General features: G+C 39.5%; 1 protein-coding gene across 1 annotated transcript in view; it reads right to left on the bottom strand.

Annotated features, from left to right (window-relative positions):
* TMEM123 (transmembrane protein 123) overlaps window positions 1-17132 on the bottom strand; it is a 52124-nt gene that overhangs the window by 2682 nt on the left and 32310 nt on the right. The window contains exons 4-5 of the mRNA XM_064289548.1: window positions 2280-2540; window positions 985-1132 (exon numbers count right to left, since the gene is read on the bottom strand). Of these exons, the coding sequence (XP_064145618.1) occupies window positions 985-1132; window positions 2280-2540 (409 nt within the window). The remainder of the gene's footprint in view (window positions 1-984; window positions 1133-2279; window positions 2541-17132) is intronic.

Raw genomic sequence — 17132 nt, forward strand, 5'->3', positions numbered from 1 at the left:
GCAGCCTGGTAAAGGCTTAGAGAAGTCTAGTAGTGAAGTGTTTTGCTTTGCTCCATCCAGCATTTCCCAAATGGTTTTGATGTGGAAATTCTGTGTGTAGAACACCTATGACAACTGTTAACCCACAGAGCAAATTTTAGAAAATGGTTTTTTATCCTATGGTATTTATTTATGGAGAATATTTTAGATTAGCAAAAAACAAACCATGACCAATCAATACTTAGAACAATTTGTGTACAGTTCCTAAGACAGACATTAATAAGTTTTCTTAGTTCCCAAGGAGAATACCTAAAATGATCAAAAGAATGAATTGGCTCTGTATATACAAGGCTCAAAAGACAAAAAGGACTTTGTCATAGCAACAGAAGCTGGGAGGTGATACCTTCAAAATCCATCAATCTGACAGAGCTACATTTAGGGTGAATATGGTTGTTGATTGGGGCCTGCTGATAAAGCTCATCTGAAAAGGTAGTTTTATTACAGATAATATATTATTTATAATAGCAACTCATTTAATATAGTAAATTAACAGAGAAAGTGAGGCTATCTGAAGAATTTCAGTTTCTGAAGTCTTTATCATGGAAATCAAGACCATATTTTTACTGAGGAATCTATTTAGTGCTACCAGCAGCCACAGGACATCTACATCAACAACCTGATGAGACCTGAGTCGGTATTTCTTACAATTAGAGGTATAAGCAAATGAAGGGGTTAGATGAACTTGGGTCTCTGGAATAAAAGCATGACACTAGTAAAATACAAACACTTTTATAGGTACATACATTTTCATTTGCAAATAATTATAATCATAAGCTTGTACAAAAACTATTTACTGTGGGCTTAGAGAGGTAATGGGGATGTGACTCATAGATCTACAAATTACTTATCCCTGAGATGAACGCTGCCTTTGATATTCAGTCATGGTATTCAAATTAAAGAAATTTGAATTATCAACAACAAACATCTCAGCCAATCAAAACTTACATGGTTCTATACCGAATGCCCCTTCTGGAATAATATGTTTTGCATCCAATGTAAAGAATAGATAAAACTCCCAGTGTTAATACAATACCGCCAACGAAGCTGCCGATATCAAATTTTGATCCTCTGTTTTCTTTAAAATTAATAGTTGCTGTGATTAAAAAAAAAAAAATACAGAAGCTTTAGTTTTGTTTTTTAAAAACACTGTAATAAACTAAACTTCCTGAATTTTTGTACAGGAGCACTGAATTGGGGGTGAGAGGATATCCAGGTGTGGAAAGTTTTCTTCTAGCCTGCTTTGTGTCTAGTGATTGCCCAGTTCTGGTTTTCTCTGCTCTATCCATGTGTGTCCTTAACTGAAACCCCAAGATCTTAAGTTCATTTAAGTGTTTGATAGTGCTGGGCTTGGACAGGCTACTAAAACCCCAGAAGCAGCAAAATTTGGCGAATTTTTTTTCCCATAATCTAGAAAGAGTTGGTGCCTAAAGAAATGAGGTCTGGGTAACACATCTATAATCCTGACTAGATCCAATGTAAGTTAGTACTTCTAACTGAAATTTCTCCTTTTGGAATAAATTATTGGGAATTTTAACTACTTTGGTTTTATTGCTTCAAGAGACCCTGGCACAGCTGGGAAAGTTGATTTTAATACATAAGTTGTAGCAATAAAGAAAATTAACTATATAGAGTAGAAATATATAAAAACATATAAAGGAAATCATAAAGTCTGCTACTTGTCCTGATAAATATAATCACTAGCTTTTAAACAGAACTTCAACTTCGGGTAACTTCAAAGGGAATCTTCTTAAAAATGTTTTTGAATTCATGGTTTTACAGGAATTATATTTTAAACAAATTAAAGAAAGTGTTTTCTAATACTATGCCCTATATACTAATACAATTTACATGATTATATCTAATACCATTTTAAAATATATTTATGGCCCAAATGAGCTATAATCAAAGTTCACATGGAGCCCACCCAATTCCTTTCTAGAATGAGGTAGAAAGAGTTAAATGTATGACAAAATTTCACACTATGTAAAATAAAATTCCCTGTTAGAATATATTACTTATTCAAAGATGGGTCATTATTTTACAAATTTAGAAGCTCGTTTTCTTAAAGGGAGAAGAATACTAGGTCAACTGACTCTCTCTGATCTCCACATCTAATGTATTTTATAGAAAATCACCGTCTAAATCTGTATACTTATTTTTGCAGAAAGGAATGGCGAACTAAAGGTGGCGTTTAACAATTATTTTCAACAGAGGAAATATTGGTCAATTTCAATACATACTTGTTACTGATGAAGAAACAGATGTCGCCGAACTATTGAGGGTGGTGGTCATTGTGGATGTTGACATCTGAGACGTGCTTTGTGAAATACTTGTTGTGTTGCAGGTAGGCTTTACGAAGGTGGAAGTTCTATTTGCTGACGCCTTAGATGTTACTGTGGGTTTCAAGGTGCTTGAGACTGAGGAAACTGGAGTTGTTGATAGTTGCACAGAGCTGTTGGAAGATTCATTTTTGGGGCTGGAAAGCACCTGTGGGTTATACGCTGCAAGAATGTCAAGAAACATCAGAATTGGAGATGCTGATTCAGGAGATTAAGGTTTCACTTCACTGTGACTTTCATGATTATACATAAAGAGAGTGTAACAAATCCGGCAGCACGAAAAATATTTATTCCATTAACACTTTGCACTATACTGCAATAAAATAGCTCCTAAAATACTCAACAGGAACCAGCCTAGATTTATATAAAGTTAGGAATTTTTGTGAAGATATGAAAAACCTAAAATCCCAAAGACTGAGTTCCTTCAGTGTAGGGATAGTGTCTTTATCATCTCTGGGTTTGAACATCTTAACATACTTCCTATCAAGTAAGAGGCCTTCAACAAATATTTGCTGAATCGATGAAACACTAATGTATTTTAAAAAAAAAAAAGTTTTTTTAAGTTAAAGCTGCTCTGCCAAAGACTGTTGAAGACAATCAATAGCTGCATGTTTCTAACCCTATCGCTGGGATGTGAACATGAGTGAAACATTCTTTGTAAGGGTAAAGCCATAAGGGTAAAGCCAACCTCACCCAATGCATACGAAGTGAAATACCATAGTGTAATATAACTAGTTGGAAATTTCATACTGGCAATAATCATTTTTCATAGTTGTAAAGATATTTCTAAAACTACTTCTGAAGGCTTTAAAAATCCAAAAGCCAATTTTGTATAGAAGAATCATTAGTGATGATTTTAAATAGACAACTCCTTAGCTCATACCTAAAATTGAGTTTTTCTTTTTTGATATGAAATAACATTATACTTTATGCCAAAAGGAATACTTGTCATGCCAATACTCCTAAAATTAAAAAAAAATCTATTTCTTTTGCTTCCCATTTGGGAATACTTTTCTTTGAATAAAATATGCTATATGATGAAAAGCAAACCTTTCTGCTTAGTAATATTATTTCATACTGTATCATCTTTGTAACATCACAATTTAACCGACATTTACAACTAAAGGTACTCCAATTATTATTATATGCAATTTTGTACCTACTGTCTAGGCAATGAAAGACTTATTTCTTTGCCCTTTTCATATGATGTAATTTACTTTCTGTATTCATCTCCTACTTCTCAGTTTATTTACAGGTTGCCCATATGCACCCATCTTTCTCTTTAGTTCAAATACTGAGGTAGAGAGAGTGAACCACTGGCTTAACTTCTCCTTCCCCCAGGGAAAGCAGCATCAATGCCTCCGTGATCCCTGCACCATCCCTACTATCATGCCCCAAAACTGATTATTTCATGAATTATATCATCCTATCTCCCACAATTATTTTGGACTTATTCTTGAAGGACTTGAATTCCCCCCCCCCCCAATTTAAATGTATAGGCTGGTTTTAATAGCACTGCTTATCTGCATATCAGCTTTTACTATTCAAATTCTTATTCCACCTCTCAACTCTGGGTCTCTATTACGTTGTTGCTTTGAACTGAGTACTATCTAGATTTAAAACACACACACACACACACACACACACAAAGGAATGAATACTTCTGTACTAATTGTAAATTAAAATGATCTAAGCAGATGATACAAATGCTATGAACTTGAACTCATCTTTTATTATTCAATTCTGAATGCTCTATGCAGATACAATACACTTTAGCATTGAAATAATCACCTCTTTATTTAAACTGATGAATGAATTCTATTGTAATGAAATTAAATACAGCAAAGAACCAGCATTTATATCGTATCTTTAGAACAATGATCTTTGCAGAGAAAAACAGTGAAAAAAATGCTGCCTTTGGATTCAACACACACACTCAGTCTACTCCCCCTCTCCCTGCCGTCAAAAAAAATTCCTCAGAGATACTGTCCAAAGTCACACAGGTAAAAACTGGGAACTGCTATAGGTTAGTTTTCTAACTAAGAAAATCTAAATGTGCAAAATAAACAACTAAGTAGCTGAAAATGTCTACAGATTGATAAAACAGGCCAAAGAAGTTTTGTATTAAACTTGTTTCATGATGGCTACATGTACAAACTGCAATGCAGGATGCTCTCTTCAAGGTGGGAACACACGTTTGGTGACCCAACCCTCCTGTTCTGTAAAATAAGTAAGTAGTTATTTCTTCCCCTCTGCAAATGGTACTGTCCCACCGCTGAAGCCTGGCCTTCTTCCTTCTCCCTTAACTGTTCAGATACTGATTAGCACCTCTGGGGGTGGCACAGTTAGCACCCGCATAGGAGACTTTTACAGAGATGTCAGAACAGCCCATCCATGCAGGTCTTGCATAGGGAAGCCCTATTTGACTCCGCCTGTTTGAGCCAGTCTCCTCCAGCCTCTGATAAGCTAAAACCGAAAAGGCCTAAAGAGGGTATGTTGTTGGGAAAGAAAGTGACAGTGGCCTGGGTGTCCACTCCTGCCTCTGCCCATGGGGGAAAAACAGGAGAACGCTATACCCCTCACCTCAAACCAAGCTAGAAAGGCTTTGAAGGAACCACCTGAAGAGCTGGACAAGTATCTCCTGGACTTAAAGGGACAGATGAGAATTTGACTCAGCCTGAAAAAGTAATTCTAAAGGTGAGATGCTGGGGCAGAGTTGTCTCTGCTCATCTGCAGAGTTTAAAAGGCTCCACTAGGAGTAGACTATCTCCACTGACCACAAAGGTGCTCATTTCCCATAAACCACTTAGACCCTATGGAAGAGCAGCCCTGGGTGCCTTAAACACAGCCTCCCAAGAGAGTACTGCCTGGAAGGATAAGGATAACCAGCGAGGGGGGGGCGGTGCACCAGAAGCTAGGGGCCAAAGAAATGTGGTGAGGGTCAGCTGGAGGAGAAGCTCTGCTGCATCAAGAGGGTTGCTGGGGAAAGCCCTAACAGGAAAAGAGGGTCTCCCAGAAATCTGCCAAAGAGAACCACAGGCCTGTCATCCGCAAGGCCCCTACACCAGAAGAAAACATCCCAGCCGTCGCCCACTGGCTTTTTTCCCCTTAAATTCCTCTAGGCCTGATCCTGTAAGGCCATAGTGAGAGGAGGGAGAGGTGGAGCAAGGACAGAAGCCAACAATTATCAACTTTCCCACTGCAGGCTTCCAAGCCGAGCTGTGGAGGGAAGAAGTTCCAACTTTGAATCACTGTAGTTTTATTATCTTGGCATTATTCTGGACAGGAACTGTACCCTACTAAATGCAACTCATTCAATAAACTGGATATGCTATCTAAAACACCTCAGCTAGAACAGATGGGAGGGTGAAGCCACCAGGCAAAGGGTGTATGTGACAGACCGTTGTCCATGCTCAGGTTCAAGTTTTTTTCATTGATAGCAAAATGTTTCTCTGCGTAACTGGCACCAGTGCTTGTGCGCTGAGCTGGTTCCTTTTACAGACCTTTGAAATTCATCACTGTGAGGTGAGTTAAGTCAGTCAATACTGTCAAACCCCTCCCCCACCACCCAGTGCCGTCAAGTCGATTCCGACTCATAGCGACCCTATAGGACAGAGCAGAACTGCCCCTCAGAGTTTCCAAGGAGCGCCTGGTGGATTTGAACTGCCGACCCTTTGGTTAGCAGCCGTAGCACTTAACCACTACGCCAAACCACTCTCCAGTACTGTTTAAATAGAACTTGGGGGCATCTATAGATGTCTATCGGAGACATAAGAATCTCTTGGTCTTGATTCCTGGTTTCAGCTAATAATTATCAGAAAGGGACGTGAAGGACTGTAATAACAGCATCCGTGCACCTTTCCTCCCAGAGGCTGCAGTGTTCAGCCCACAATAAGAGGAACCAGATAAGGAATAAGCACAGGTGTATGAGTGATGTTTTGGCATAGCCGTAAAATACTCAAAGCAGTCCAATGAGCTCACCATTCCTGTTCTGTGGTAAGAGAACTATTCCTCTAGCCCAATTTTTCTATGGTAGAATTAGAGCTTCCACTTACTGAGCTCTTCTCTTTGCCAAGTGCTGGTAATACTTTCCATACAGGAGGTAGCATGCACAGTGGGGAAGAGCTCAAGCTCTGGACAAGTTGTCCACTTACTTGCTGGGAGACTGTTATGGACTGAATTGCGTGTGTGTGTGTGTGTGTGTGTGTGTGTGTGTGCGTGTGTCCCACCAAATATATACTGAAATCCTGGTAATACGCTGTTATGATTTGATCATGAGATTAAATAAACTGGCCTTGAGTAGAGCAGATTATTTTCCATAATGCAATGTAATGTAAAGTAACGCAATATGATTCAATCAGTTGTAATGTAATGTAATGAATCAATTGATTCAATGTAATGAATCAATCAGTTGAGGTCACACCAGTGTAGGGTCAGTTCTAAACCTAATTGCTTCTGAGTTATAAAAAGAGCAGAATAGAAAGACAGACGACACACAACACGAGGTGGGAACACAGATAGACACCATGTAGGGACTGTATATAAGCCAAGGATCCACACAACGCCCAGGACAACCTAGAAGGAAGGAATTTTCAAGGCCAAGGCCCTGATTTGGACATTTACCCTCCAGAGCTGTGAGAGAATAAATTTCTGTTCTTTAAAGCCACCACTGTGGTATTTCTATTACAGCAGCACTAGGAAACTAAGACAGGAACCTTTGACAAGTTACTCAACCTCTCTGAGATTCACTACCCTTCTTCATCCATAAAACACGGACATTAACAGTACGTACCTCATAGAAGTTTGTGGGAATTAACTGAGGTAATTTATGTGGAGTGCTTAGTACAGTGCCAGCTACGGAGGAAGTGCTCAATGACGGCTCTTTCCTATCATTAGTTTCATTAAGTGTAACCGCACCTACAGAGCTGCACCAGGAAGTTCCCTATCTGAGGCTGAGGAACAGGCACTGTTAGATCTCCTATTTCTCATGATCATCACCACCACTATCTGGATAACTTCATATTTAAGAGGATGTTGAGGATGTCGTTCTTCTTAGTTGTTGTCATGTCAATTCCAAAGCATGGCGACCCCATGTGTGCAGAGTAGAGCTGCTTCAGGGTTTTCACAGCTGTGATCTTTCGGAAGCAGATGACGAGACCTGTTTTCTGAGGTGCCTCTGGGTGGGTTTGAGCTACCAGCATTTTTGGCTGGTAGTTGACTGCTTAACTATCTGCGCCACCCAAGGACTCCTTCAAGTCCTTGAAGATTGTATTGGGGATCCCAGAAGGATGTTACTGGGAGTATTTTCAATCCATTGATGCAAATATTTTTTAAAAAGAAAAAAAAGTGATGTGCCAGGTCTTTATTAATGCCAGCCGGCAAACTTCTTATTGCAACAAGGCCAAGGACACTATGAAGCAGCCTATTTTCATCTAGTACCAAGTATAAGTACTCATCCACTCATCTGGATTTATTTCAACCATCTTTGTATAATTCTGCTCTGTTAGCATATTTTCCTTACTCCTGAAAAGGAGTTAAGGAGGTTATTCATATAACCTTGAGTCTAAAAATACCTAGGTGCCATTTTTTACTCTTTTAACCTAAATATTTTAAAAGTTAAAAATAACATGGTTTTTCCATCAGGGTGTCAAATATACACCTAAACCAGAGTTGAAATACACACCCCCCTTTTTTTTTTTTTTCCAAATCTCATAGTTATTTTTAAATGGGATAGCTTTACAGTCCCTACTATAGCTGTCAAAAATACAGAGATATGTAAAATAATGACAATAAATTTCTGGTGGCACAGAGTTATTTTGAGTGGTCTGTGATTCCAAGTGTGGGCTTGCACCTAGAGTAAACTTGTGTAGGGTTCTAGAATGTTTTTCAACATTAAAGACCTTGAAAACCTCTTTCCTACAGAATATTTCACCTTACCTTAATCATCAGTGCAGTCCCAGAAACATTCATTTTTTTTAGAAAACTAAGACGCCTTTCCTCATTGTAGAGACACAGGCTCATTCTAAAAAATTTGAATTCAAGTATCTGAGAATTAAAATCCTAAAGAATTGAAATATCGAGATTTTAAAAAATTATAAATCCATGAGAAACCTGTTTTTTGAAGTATCATAATCATAAAGAACTGTCCACTTTTTGAAAATCAAATATATTTTATGAATTTCTAAATTCAGAAATTGAATTTTCAAAAGAGAAAAACAACAGTATATATATGAAGAAAAATAACCATCAGACGTCTTAAACAATAGTATATCTGCAGTAAATTTTACTTTGACAGTTTAGTTATACCACCATCCACTTTGTTTAAATGCTTAAATCTTTTATTAATATAAACAGGATGTCTGTTTACTCAGGTAAGAATGAAAAGAGGCATTTTCATTCAAAGCAATTACCTGCTTTGGGGACACTGGACACTAACAACTATATGAAGGAGTCTAGGTCTGTTAACGGAAAATCAGTCTGCAGGCTGATCCTGCTCGTTGCCAAAGCTGCATGGAAAGAAGCTAAGCAGAAAGGCTCTGAAAAACTGCACGGCTTTTCAGAGTAGTCAGATCGCCAAGAGATAAGGTACCAGCATGATTTGGCTGAGGCTGCGTCAACAATGTCCAGGCTTTGTTCTGCTTCTGCACTAGAAAGAAAAATTATCTTAACCCACAATTAGTAACCCGAGTTAATTACAAAAAAAGCATGAATCACAATCACAAGGACATCAGGCAAGACTGATACTTTCCCTCTGTTCCTGCTCTAAACCTTCAAGCTCCTCATTCTGGGAGTCCCAGCTCTCTGTAGAACAGAATCCCCCTCTCTGTTACTCCTCCCCAACACGCTCCAGCCAGGCTGGCTTCTCACTGTCCAGCAGCCAGCCAAGCTCACTCCTTCCTCACAGCCCTTCAAACATTTGTCTAGTACCCACTCTGTACCAAGAACTATGCGAGGAGGCTCTGCAGGCACAGAAAAAATGCAATCCTTATTTGTAAGGAGTTTGTGATCTAGTAAGGAAGACAAAGAAACAATATGGCATGTTGGGGCCAGTTAAATTTGCACCTTCCCAGACAGCTTTCCTTTTTACTGAACACCCATTTCTCATTTTTCTGAACTCTTAATTGTATTTATTATTATTAATTAAATATTAATATGAATTATTTTTTCAGTGGAATTGCCGTTGTTAGCAGCTGTTGAGTTGGTTCTGACTCATGGTCTCCATGTGCAACATATCTTGCACCATCTTCATGATGGTTGATGTGTTTCAGTCCACTGTCGTGGCCATTGTGTCAGTCTATCCCATTGAGTGTTTCAATTGCCTTTGCTGATCCTCCACTTTACCAAACACGATGTCCTTCTCCAGTGATCAGTTCTTCCTGATGACACATCCAAAGTAAGCAAGTCAAAGTCTCAAACAATATTGTCGTCCATAGGGTTTTCATTGGCTAATTTCTGGAAGTCCACCATTCATCTGTCAGTTTGTTGTACTGTGGTGGCTTAGGAATAGCTGTGATGCTGAAATCTAGGCCACTGATATTTCAAATACCAGCAGGGTTCCCCATGGTGGATAGGTTTCAGTAGAGCTTCCAGACTAAGACAGGCTAAGAAGAAGGACCTTGCGGTCTACTTCTGAAAAAATGGCCGGTGAAAACCTTATGAATAGCAATGGAATATTGTCTGATATAGTGTTGGAAGATGAGCCCCTCAGGTTGGAAGGCACTCAAAAGACAACTGGGGAACAGCGGCCTCCTCAAAGTTGAGTCAACCTTAATGACGTGGATGGAGTCAAGCTTTTGGGACCTTCATGTGCTGATGTGATATGACTCAAAATAAGAAGAAACAACTGCAAACATCCATAAATAATCAGAATGTGGAATGTATGAAGTACGAATCTAGAAAAATTGGAAGTTCTCAAAACTGCAATGGACTGCATAAAGATTGACAACTTGAAGAGGGTTAGCATTGCATTCATCACCAAAAAGAACATTTCGAGATCTATCCTGAAGTACAATGCTGTCAGTGATAGGATAATATCTATACATCTACAAGGAAGACCAGTTAATGTGAATATAACTCAAATTTACACACCAACCACTAATACCAAAGGGAAGAAATTGAAGATTTTTACCAACTTCTGCAGTCTGAAATTGATTAAACATGCAATCAAGGTACATTGGTAATTACTGGTGATTAGAATGAGAAAGCGGGACACGAAGAAGGATTGGTACTTGGAAAATATGGCCTTGGTGATAGAAACGACGTTGGAGGTTGCATGATAGAATTTTGCAAGACCAATGACTTCATTGCAAATACCTTTTTTCAACAACATTAACAGCAACTATACACATGGGTCTTGCCAGATGGAATTCACAGGAATCAAATCAACTACATCTGTGGAAAGAGGCAATGGAAAAGCTCAATATTATCAGTCGAAACAAGGCTAGGGGCCAACTGTGGAACAGACCATCAATTGCTCATATGCAAGTTAAAGTTGAAGCTGAAGAAAATTAAAACAAGTCCATGAGAAACAAAGTATGACCTTGAGTGTTTCCCACCTGAATTTAGAGACTATCTCAAGAACAAATACAACACATAGAACATTAATGACCAAAGAACTGACGAATTGTGAGATGACATTAAGGGCATCATACATGAAGACAGCCAAGAGGTCATTAAAAAGACAGGAAAGAAAGAAAAGACCAAAATCAATGTCAGAAGAGACTGAAACTTGCTCTCTAACACAGAGCAGCTAAAACGAATGGAACAAATGATGAAGTAAAAGAGCTGAACAGAATTCTTCAGAGGACAGCTCGAGAAGACAAAGTATTATAACGAAATGTGCAAAGACCTGGAGTTAGAAAACCAAAAGGGAAGAACACGCTCAGCACTTCTCAAGCTGAAAGAACTGGAGAAAACATCCAAGCCTCAAGTTGCAATACTGAAGGATCCTCTGAGCAAAATACTGAATGATGCAAGAAGCATCAAAAGATAGAAGGAATGCATAGAGTCACTGTACCAAAAAGAAGTGGTCTATGTTCAACCATTTAAGAGGAAGCATGTAAACAAGAACCGATGGTACTGAAGGAAGAAGTCCAAGCTGGACTGAAGGCGCTGGTGAAAAACAAGCCTCCAGGGATTGACAGAATACCAAATGAAACGTTTCAACAAACGGATGCAACGCTACCTGGCCAACCGACTGGAAGAGATCCGTATTTGTGCCCATTCCAAAGAAATGTGATCCAACCGAATGTGGAAATTATAGAACAGTATCACACACCAGTGAATTTTTTTCTCTTTTTTTACCGTGCTTTAAGTGAAAGTTTGTAACTCAAGTCAGTTTCTCATACAAAAACTTATATACACTTTGTTATGTGACCCTAGTTGCTCTCCCTATTATGTGACAGCACACTCCTCCTATCCACCCTGTATTTCCCGTATCCATTCAACCAGCTCCTGTATCCCTCTGCGTTCTCATTTCCCCTCCAGACAGGAGCTGCCCACATAGTCTCATGTGTCTAATTGAGCTAAGAAGCACACTCCTCACCAGTATCATTTTATGTCTTATAGTCCAGCCTACTCTTTGTCCAAAGAGTTGACTTCGGGAATGGCTTCAGTTTTGGGCTAACAGAGAGTCCAGGGACCATGTCCTTTGGGGTCCCTCCAGTCTCAGTCAGACCATTAAGTCTGGTCTTTTTACTAAAATTTGAGTTCTGCATTCCACTTTTCTCCTCCTCCATCAGGGATTCTCTGTTGTGTTCCCTGTCAGGGGAGTCATTGGTAGTAGCTGGGCACCATCTAGTTCTTCCAATCTCAGGCTGATGATGTCTCTGGTTTATGGGGCCCCTTCTGTCTTCTGGGCTCTTATTTTCCTTGTGTCTTTGGTATTCTTCATTCTCCTTTCCACCAGTTGGGTTGAGACCAATTGATGCATCTTAGATGGCTGCTTGCTAGCCTTTAGGACCCCAGATGCCACTCACCGAAGTGGGATGCAGAACATTTTCTTAATAGACTTTGTTATGCCAGTTGACCCAGATGTTCCCTGAAACCATGGTTCCCAGACCCCTAGCCCTGTTACTCTGTCCTTTGAAGTGTTTGCTTGTATCCAGGAAACTTCTTAGCTTTTGATTTAGTCCAGGTGTGCTGACTTCCGCTATATTGACAAGTCAGTAAAATTTTGCTGAAGATAATTCAAAAGCGGTTGCCACAATTCATCAACAGGGAACTGCCAGAAATTCAAGCTGGATTCAGCAGAGAACATGAAATCACTGCTGATGTCAGATGGATCAGATGTCAGAGGCTACCAGAAAGATGTTTACCTGTGTTTTATTGACTATGCAATTATGACTGTGTGGATCATAATAAATTATGGATAACGTTGTAAAGAATGGGAATTCCAGAACACTTAATTGTGCTCATGAGGAACCTTTACACAGACCAAGGGGCAGTCAGGAATCCTGAGTGGGTTAAAATTAGGAAAGGTGTGCATAAGGTTTATATCCTTTCACCATACTTATTCAATCTGTGTGCTGAGGAAACAATCCAAGAAGCTGGACTACATGAAGAAGAACGTGGCATCAGGATTGGAGGAGGACTCACTAACAACCTGCAATACGCAGATGACACAACCTTGCTTGTGGAAAGCAAAGAGGAGTTGAAGCACTCACTAATGAAGATCAAAGACCACAGCCTTTAGTATAGATTACACCTCAACATTAAGAGAACAAAAATCCTGCACCAATAAGCAACATCATGATGAACAGAGAAAAGATTGAAGTTGTCAAGGATTTCGTTTTACTTGGATCCACAATCAATACCCATGGAAGCAGCAGTCAAGAAATCAAATGATGCATTGCATTGGGCAAATCTGCTGCAAAGGACCTCTTTAAATTGTTAGAAAGCAAAGATGTCACTTTGAAGACTAAGATGTGCCTGACCCAAGCCATGGTATTTTCAATTGCCTCATATGCATGCGAAACCTGGACAGTGAATAAGGAAGACTGAAGAAGAATTGATGCCTTTGAATTATATTGTTTGTGAAGAATACTGAATGTACCACGGGCTGCCAGAAGAATGAACAAATCTCTCTTGGAAGAAGTACAGCCAGAATGCTTTTTAGAAGTGAGGATAGAGACTTCGTCTCACATACTTTGGACACGTTATCAGAGGGACCAGTCCCTGAAGAAGGACATCATGCGTGGTAAAGTAGGTCAGTGAAAAAATAGGAAGACTCTCAATGAGATGGAGTGACACGGTGGCTGCAATGATGGGCTCAAGCATAACAACGATTGTGAGGACGGCACAGGACTGGGTAGTATTTTGCTGTGTTGTACATAGGGTCGCTATGATTCGGAACTGACTTAACAGCACCTAACAACAACAATTTTTGGAAGTAGATATCTAGGCCTTTTTTCCTACTCTGTGTTAGCCTGGGAAGCTCCACTGAAACCTGTCTACCATGGGTGACCCTGCTGGTATTAGAAACATGGGTAGCACAGCTTACAGTATCACAGCAACTTGCAAGCCACCGCAGCGTGACGAACTGAGAGGTGGGTAGTGGTTCAATGGGGTTAGCAGACGATTAACTGCGAGAACTACATCTTGTATTTCCTTTGTATTCTCCCAAAGTGCCAAGCACACTTCTGGAAGAACTCGATCATTTCTAGCATGTGCCCCTAGCTGTTCAAAGAACTAGAGGAGACACCCAAGGGGTTTCTAAACTCTCACCATGACAGACAAGGCCCCAATCTTCCTTTGCTACCTAATCTGCTGCTTTCCTCTGCTCCAGCTGCATGAACCTATCTGCCTCCCTTCCCTTAGCAAGCAGTCCGTTTCCAAGATTCTGTTGCTTTATGTTACTTCCTCTGCCTAGCACGCTTCCCACCTATACTTAACCTGTAAAATTCTACACATGTTCAAAGCCCAATCTAGAAAGAACCTTTTCTTTGAGGTTGTTCCCGACTTCCCTATGCTTTGTACTTAACTTCAAGTTATTTATCATACTTATCATAATTTAATTACTTGCATGTCATTTGTATCTAAGTACAGTAATATATTTCAAAACCACTAAGTTCACCCTGTTTTAGAAAAAATCTTAACACTCAAAACAAGTGCAATGATCCATATTAAAGATATAAGTCACCACGTTTTGCACTACTTAGTTCATGTTGAACTCATTAATGGTATTATAATTTGCAGATTAGACATTCAATAACATTATGTATAAAGATGACCCTTGGCAATTTGTGCATTTAACAGTCATGGATTCAACTATTCCCAAATGATACCTAAAATCTGTAAGATACAGCAGTTTTCCATTTTTTGAAGGCAGGCTTGGAAATCATTTAAATTTGGGTAACGTGCCTGAGACAGGTTATGAATAAAGCCACTGAAAGCTTAGCTGCCACGTGAGAATGTACTCTGCTGATGTGATTGAAAAACCCTTGTTTCTCTATGGAAACGTAGCTAAATGATAGATAAAGCTTCAGTTTAAATGGAAAAATGTCTAATTGAACTCATGAGGATATCTGCTTTGGTAACGGGCAAATTTGACACAAACCAACCTACTTGCTGAGACAACCAAAAACCCCCACTGCTGTTGAGTTGATTCCGACTCACAGCAACCCTGCAGGACAGAGAACTGTCTGTCCCACAGAGTTTCTAAGGAACACCTGGTGGATTTGAACTGTTGACCTTTTGGTTAGGGGCCATAGCACTCAGCCACTATGACACTGAGACAACCAGAGAAGATGAATTTAAAGTTAAAACGAAAAAAAAAAAAAATCTCTTAAGGCAGTAGGGAAATAACATGAGGAAATCCTGGAGGAGTCAAAATCTTCTCCCACTTTCCCCTTTGAGGTACTTGTAGATTCCAAAGATAAGGGTGAGAGACTGAGGGGACTTGTAATTACAAAGAAAGACCAAAAACAAGCCAGTTGCTATCGAATAGATTCCATGTTGTAGAGAACTGTGCTCCGTAAGGTTTTTAATGGCTGATTTTTTGAAAGTAGATCGCCAAGGCCTTTCTTCCCAGGTGCCTCTGGGTGGACTTAAATCTCCAACTTTTCAATTAGCAGCTGAGAGCATTAACTGTTTGCCACCCAGAGACTACTTCAGATAGAAACAGGTACACCTCTTCTATCTGGTTTCTGGCTCCTCTTGTCCCTCCGGCTTAGGGACAGTAACAACTCCCCTCTGTTGCTAGATGGCCTCGCTTTACCTTGCTGACACCTCTATAAACAGACCCTTCCTTTAACTCTCCTCAATTACCCTGTTTGAGTTTGCATCTCATTGCTTTTGGGACCCTGACCAGACTCTTGCTGAAGATGAAAAGCAAGATCAGGCTACATCATTTTTGTTAATGCTTTATTTTCTTCACTGTCCTTATTAGCTGGCATAACTCATTTAACGGAAAGGAGAGTAAATGCCTTTTATTGCTTGGGGATAGATATGATTTGGAATGAACTCACAACTTCAAGCCCAGTCCTGTGTGTGTTCAGTACTAAAATTATTAAAGTTTCCAGGATCTTTATACAGTGAATTAAAATTACTTAATAGTGGATACTAAGCTGTCCAACTCACAATATTTACTTAGTAAATACTTAAATAGGGCTCACTCTAAGCCAAGCACTCTCCTAAATATTTTATAAATACAGTATTAGCAATTTTTACAATAACTTTATGAGGCGGGTGTTATTAATGCCCGCTTTACATATGAAACTGAGGTACGGAGAGGATAAGGAGCTTGTCCAGGGGCACAAGCTTATAGGAACCAGGATTTGAACTTAGGTAGTTTGGTTCAAGAGTGTTTGCTCTTGATGACTATGTTAGGCTGCCAGTCACAGAAAGTAGTGCTACGAAGTCAGAAAGCTTTGGTTGGGATGGGGGAGTGACTGTATCATTGCCCCGGTGTTCGCCTTTACTTAACATATTGCTGGATATGGATGAAAAGCTTGGGAATAAACAGATTTTAGGTAGAAAAATAGTAATATAAACATCCTCAAAATTACTCCAAGTGCTTACTACCTCAGCTGGGTATGTATTAACTACTCTTGATGTTCTATGTCCTACAAACTTACATACTGGGAATGCTACCAGTCCGTCTCCATCGTAAAACACACAACAAAAACAACATATTCTCATACCTCAAATATTGTTTCACTGTCACAGCCAGGGCTAAAGTATGTGAGAAAACACTTCTGAAATATTTTGAAACAACACGGTTAGAGCGATATTAGCAGCCTCAAAAGGCCGCGCAGGTGGTGCTGTCAGTCAGTCACAGGAGATTTAAGGTTTAAACGTGGAGAATAAGCATGTGTAATGTGCAGCTGCCACATAAGAATTTGGTCATTAACAAGCTCAAAGCACCACAACAAAGAGATATTCAGTCAGCAAAAAAAAAAAACTGCTCAAATGTCAGCACAAAAGAAATCCCTAGAGATGACAACTGTACTGCTTAGTCCAAAAAACCCAGTGCCGTCGAGTCGATTCCGACTCACAGCGACACTATAGGACAGAGTAGAGCTGCCCCATAGAGTTTCCAAGGAGCGCCTGGTGGATTCGAACTTCCAACCCTTTGGTTAGCAGCCGTAGCACTTAACCACTATACCACCAAGGTTTCCTACTGCTTAGTATCCACTATTAATTTTAATTCACTGTATAAAGACCCTAGAAATTTTAATAATTTTAGTACTGAACATTTTTTTTTTCTTGCAAGATAAGGAAAAATGCAAACTTTGCAATGACTTAAAATACATA

The sequence above is a fragment of the Loxodonta africana genome, chromosome 7 (assembly GCF_030014295.1).
Source record: "Loxodonta africana isolate mLoxAfr1 chromosome 7, mLoxAfr1.hap2, whole genome shotgun sequence".
NCBI classification, from domain to species: Eukaryota; Metazoa; Chordata; class Mammalia; order Proboscidea; family Elephantidae; genus Loxodonta; species Loxodonta africana.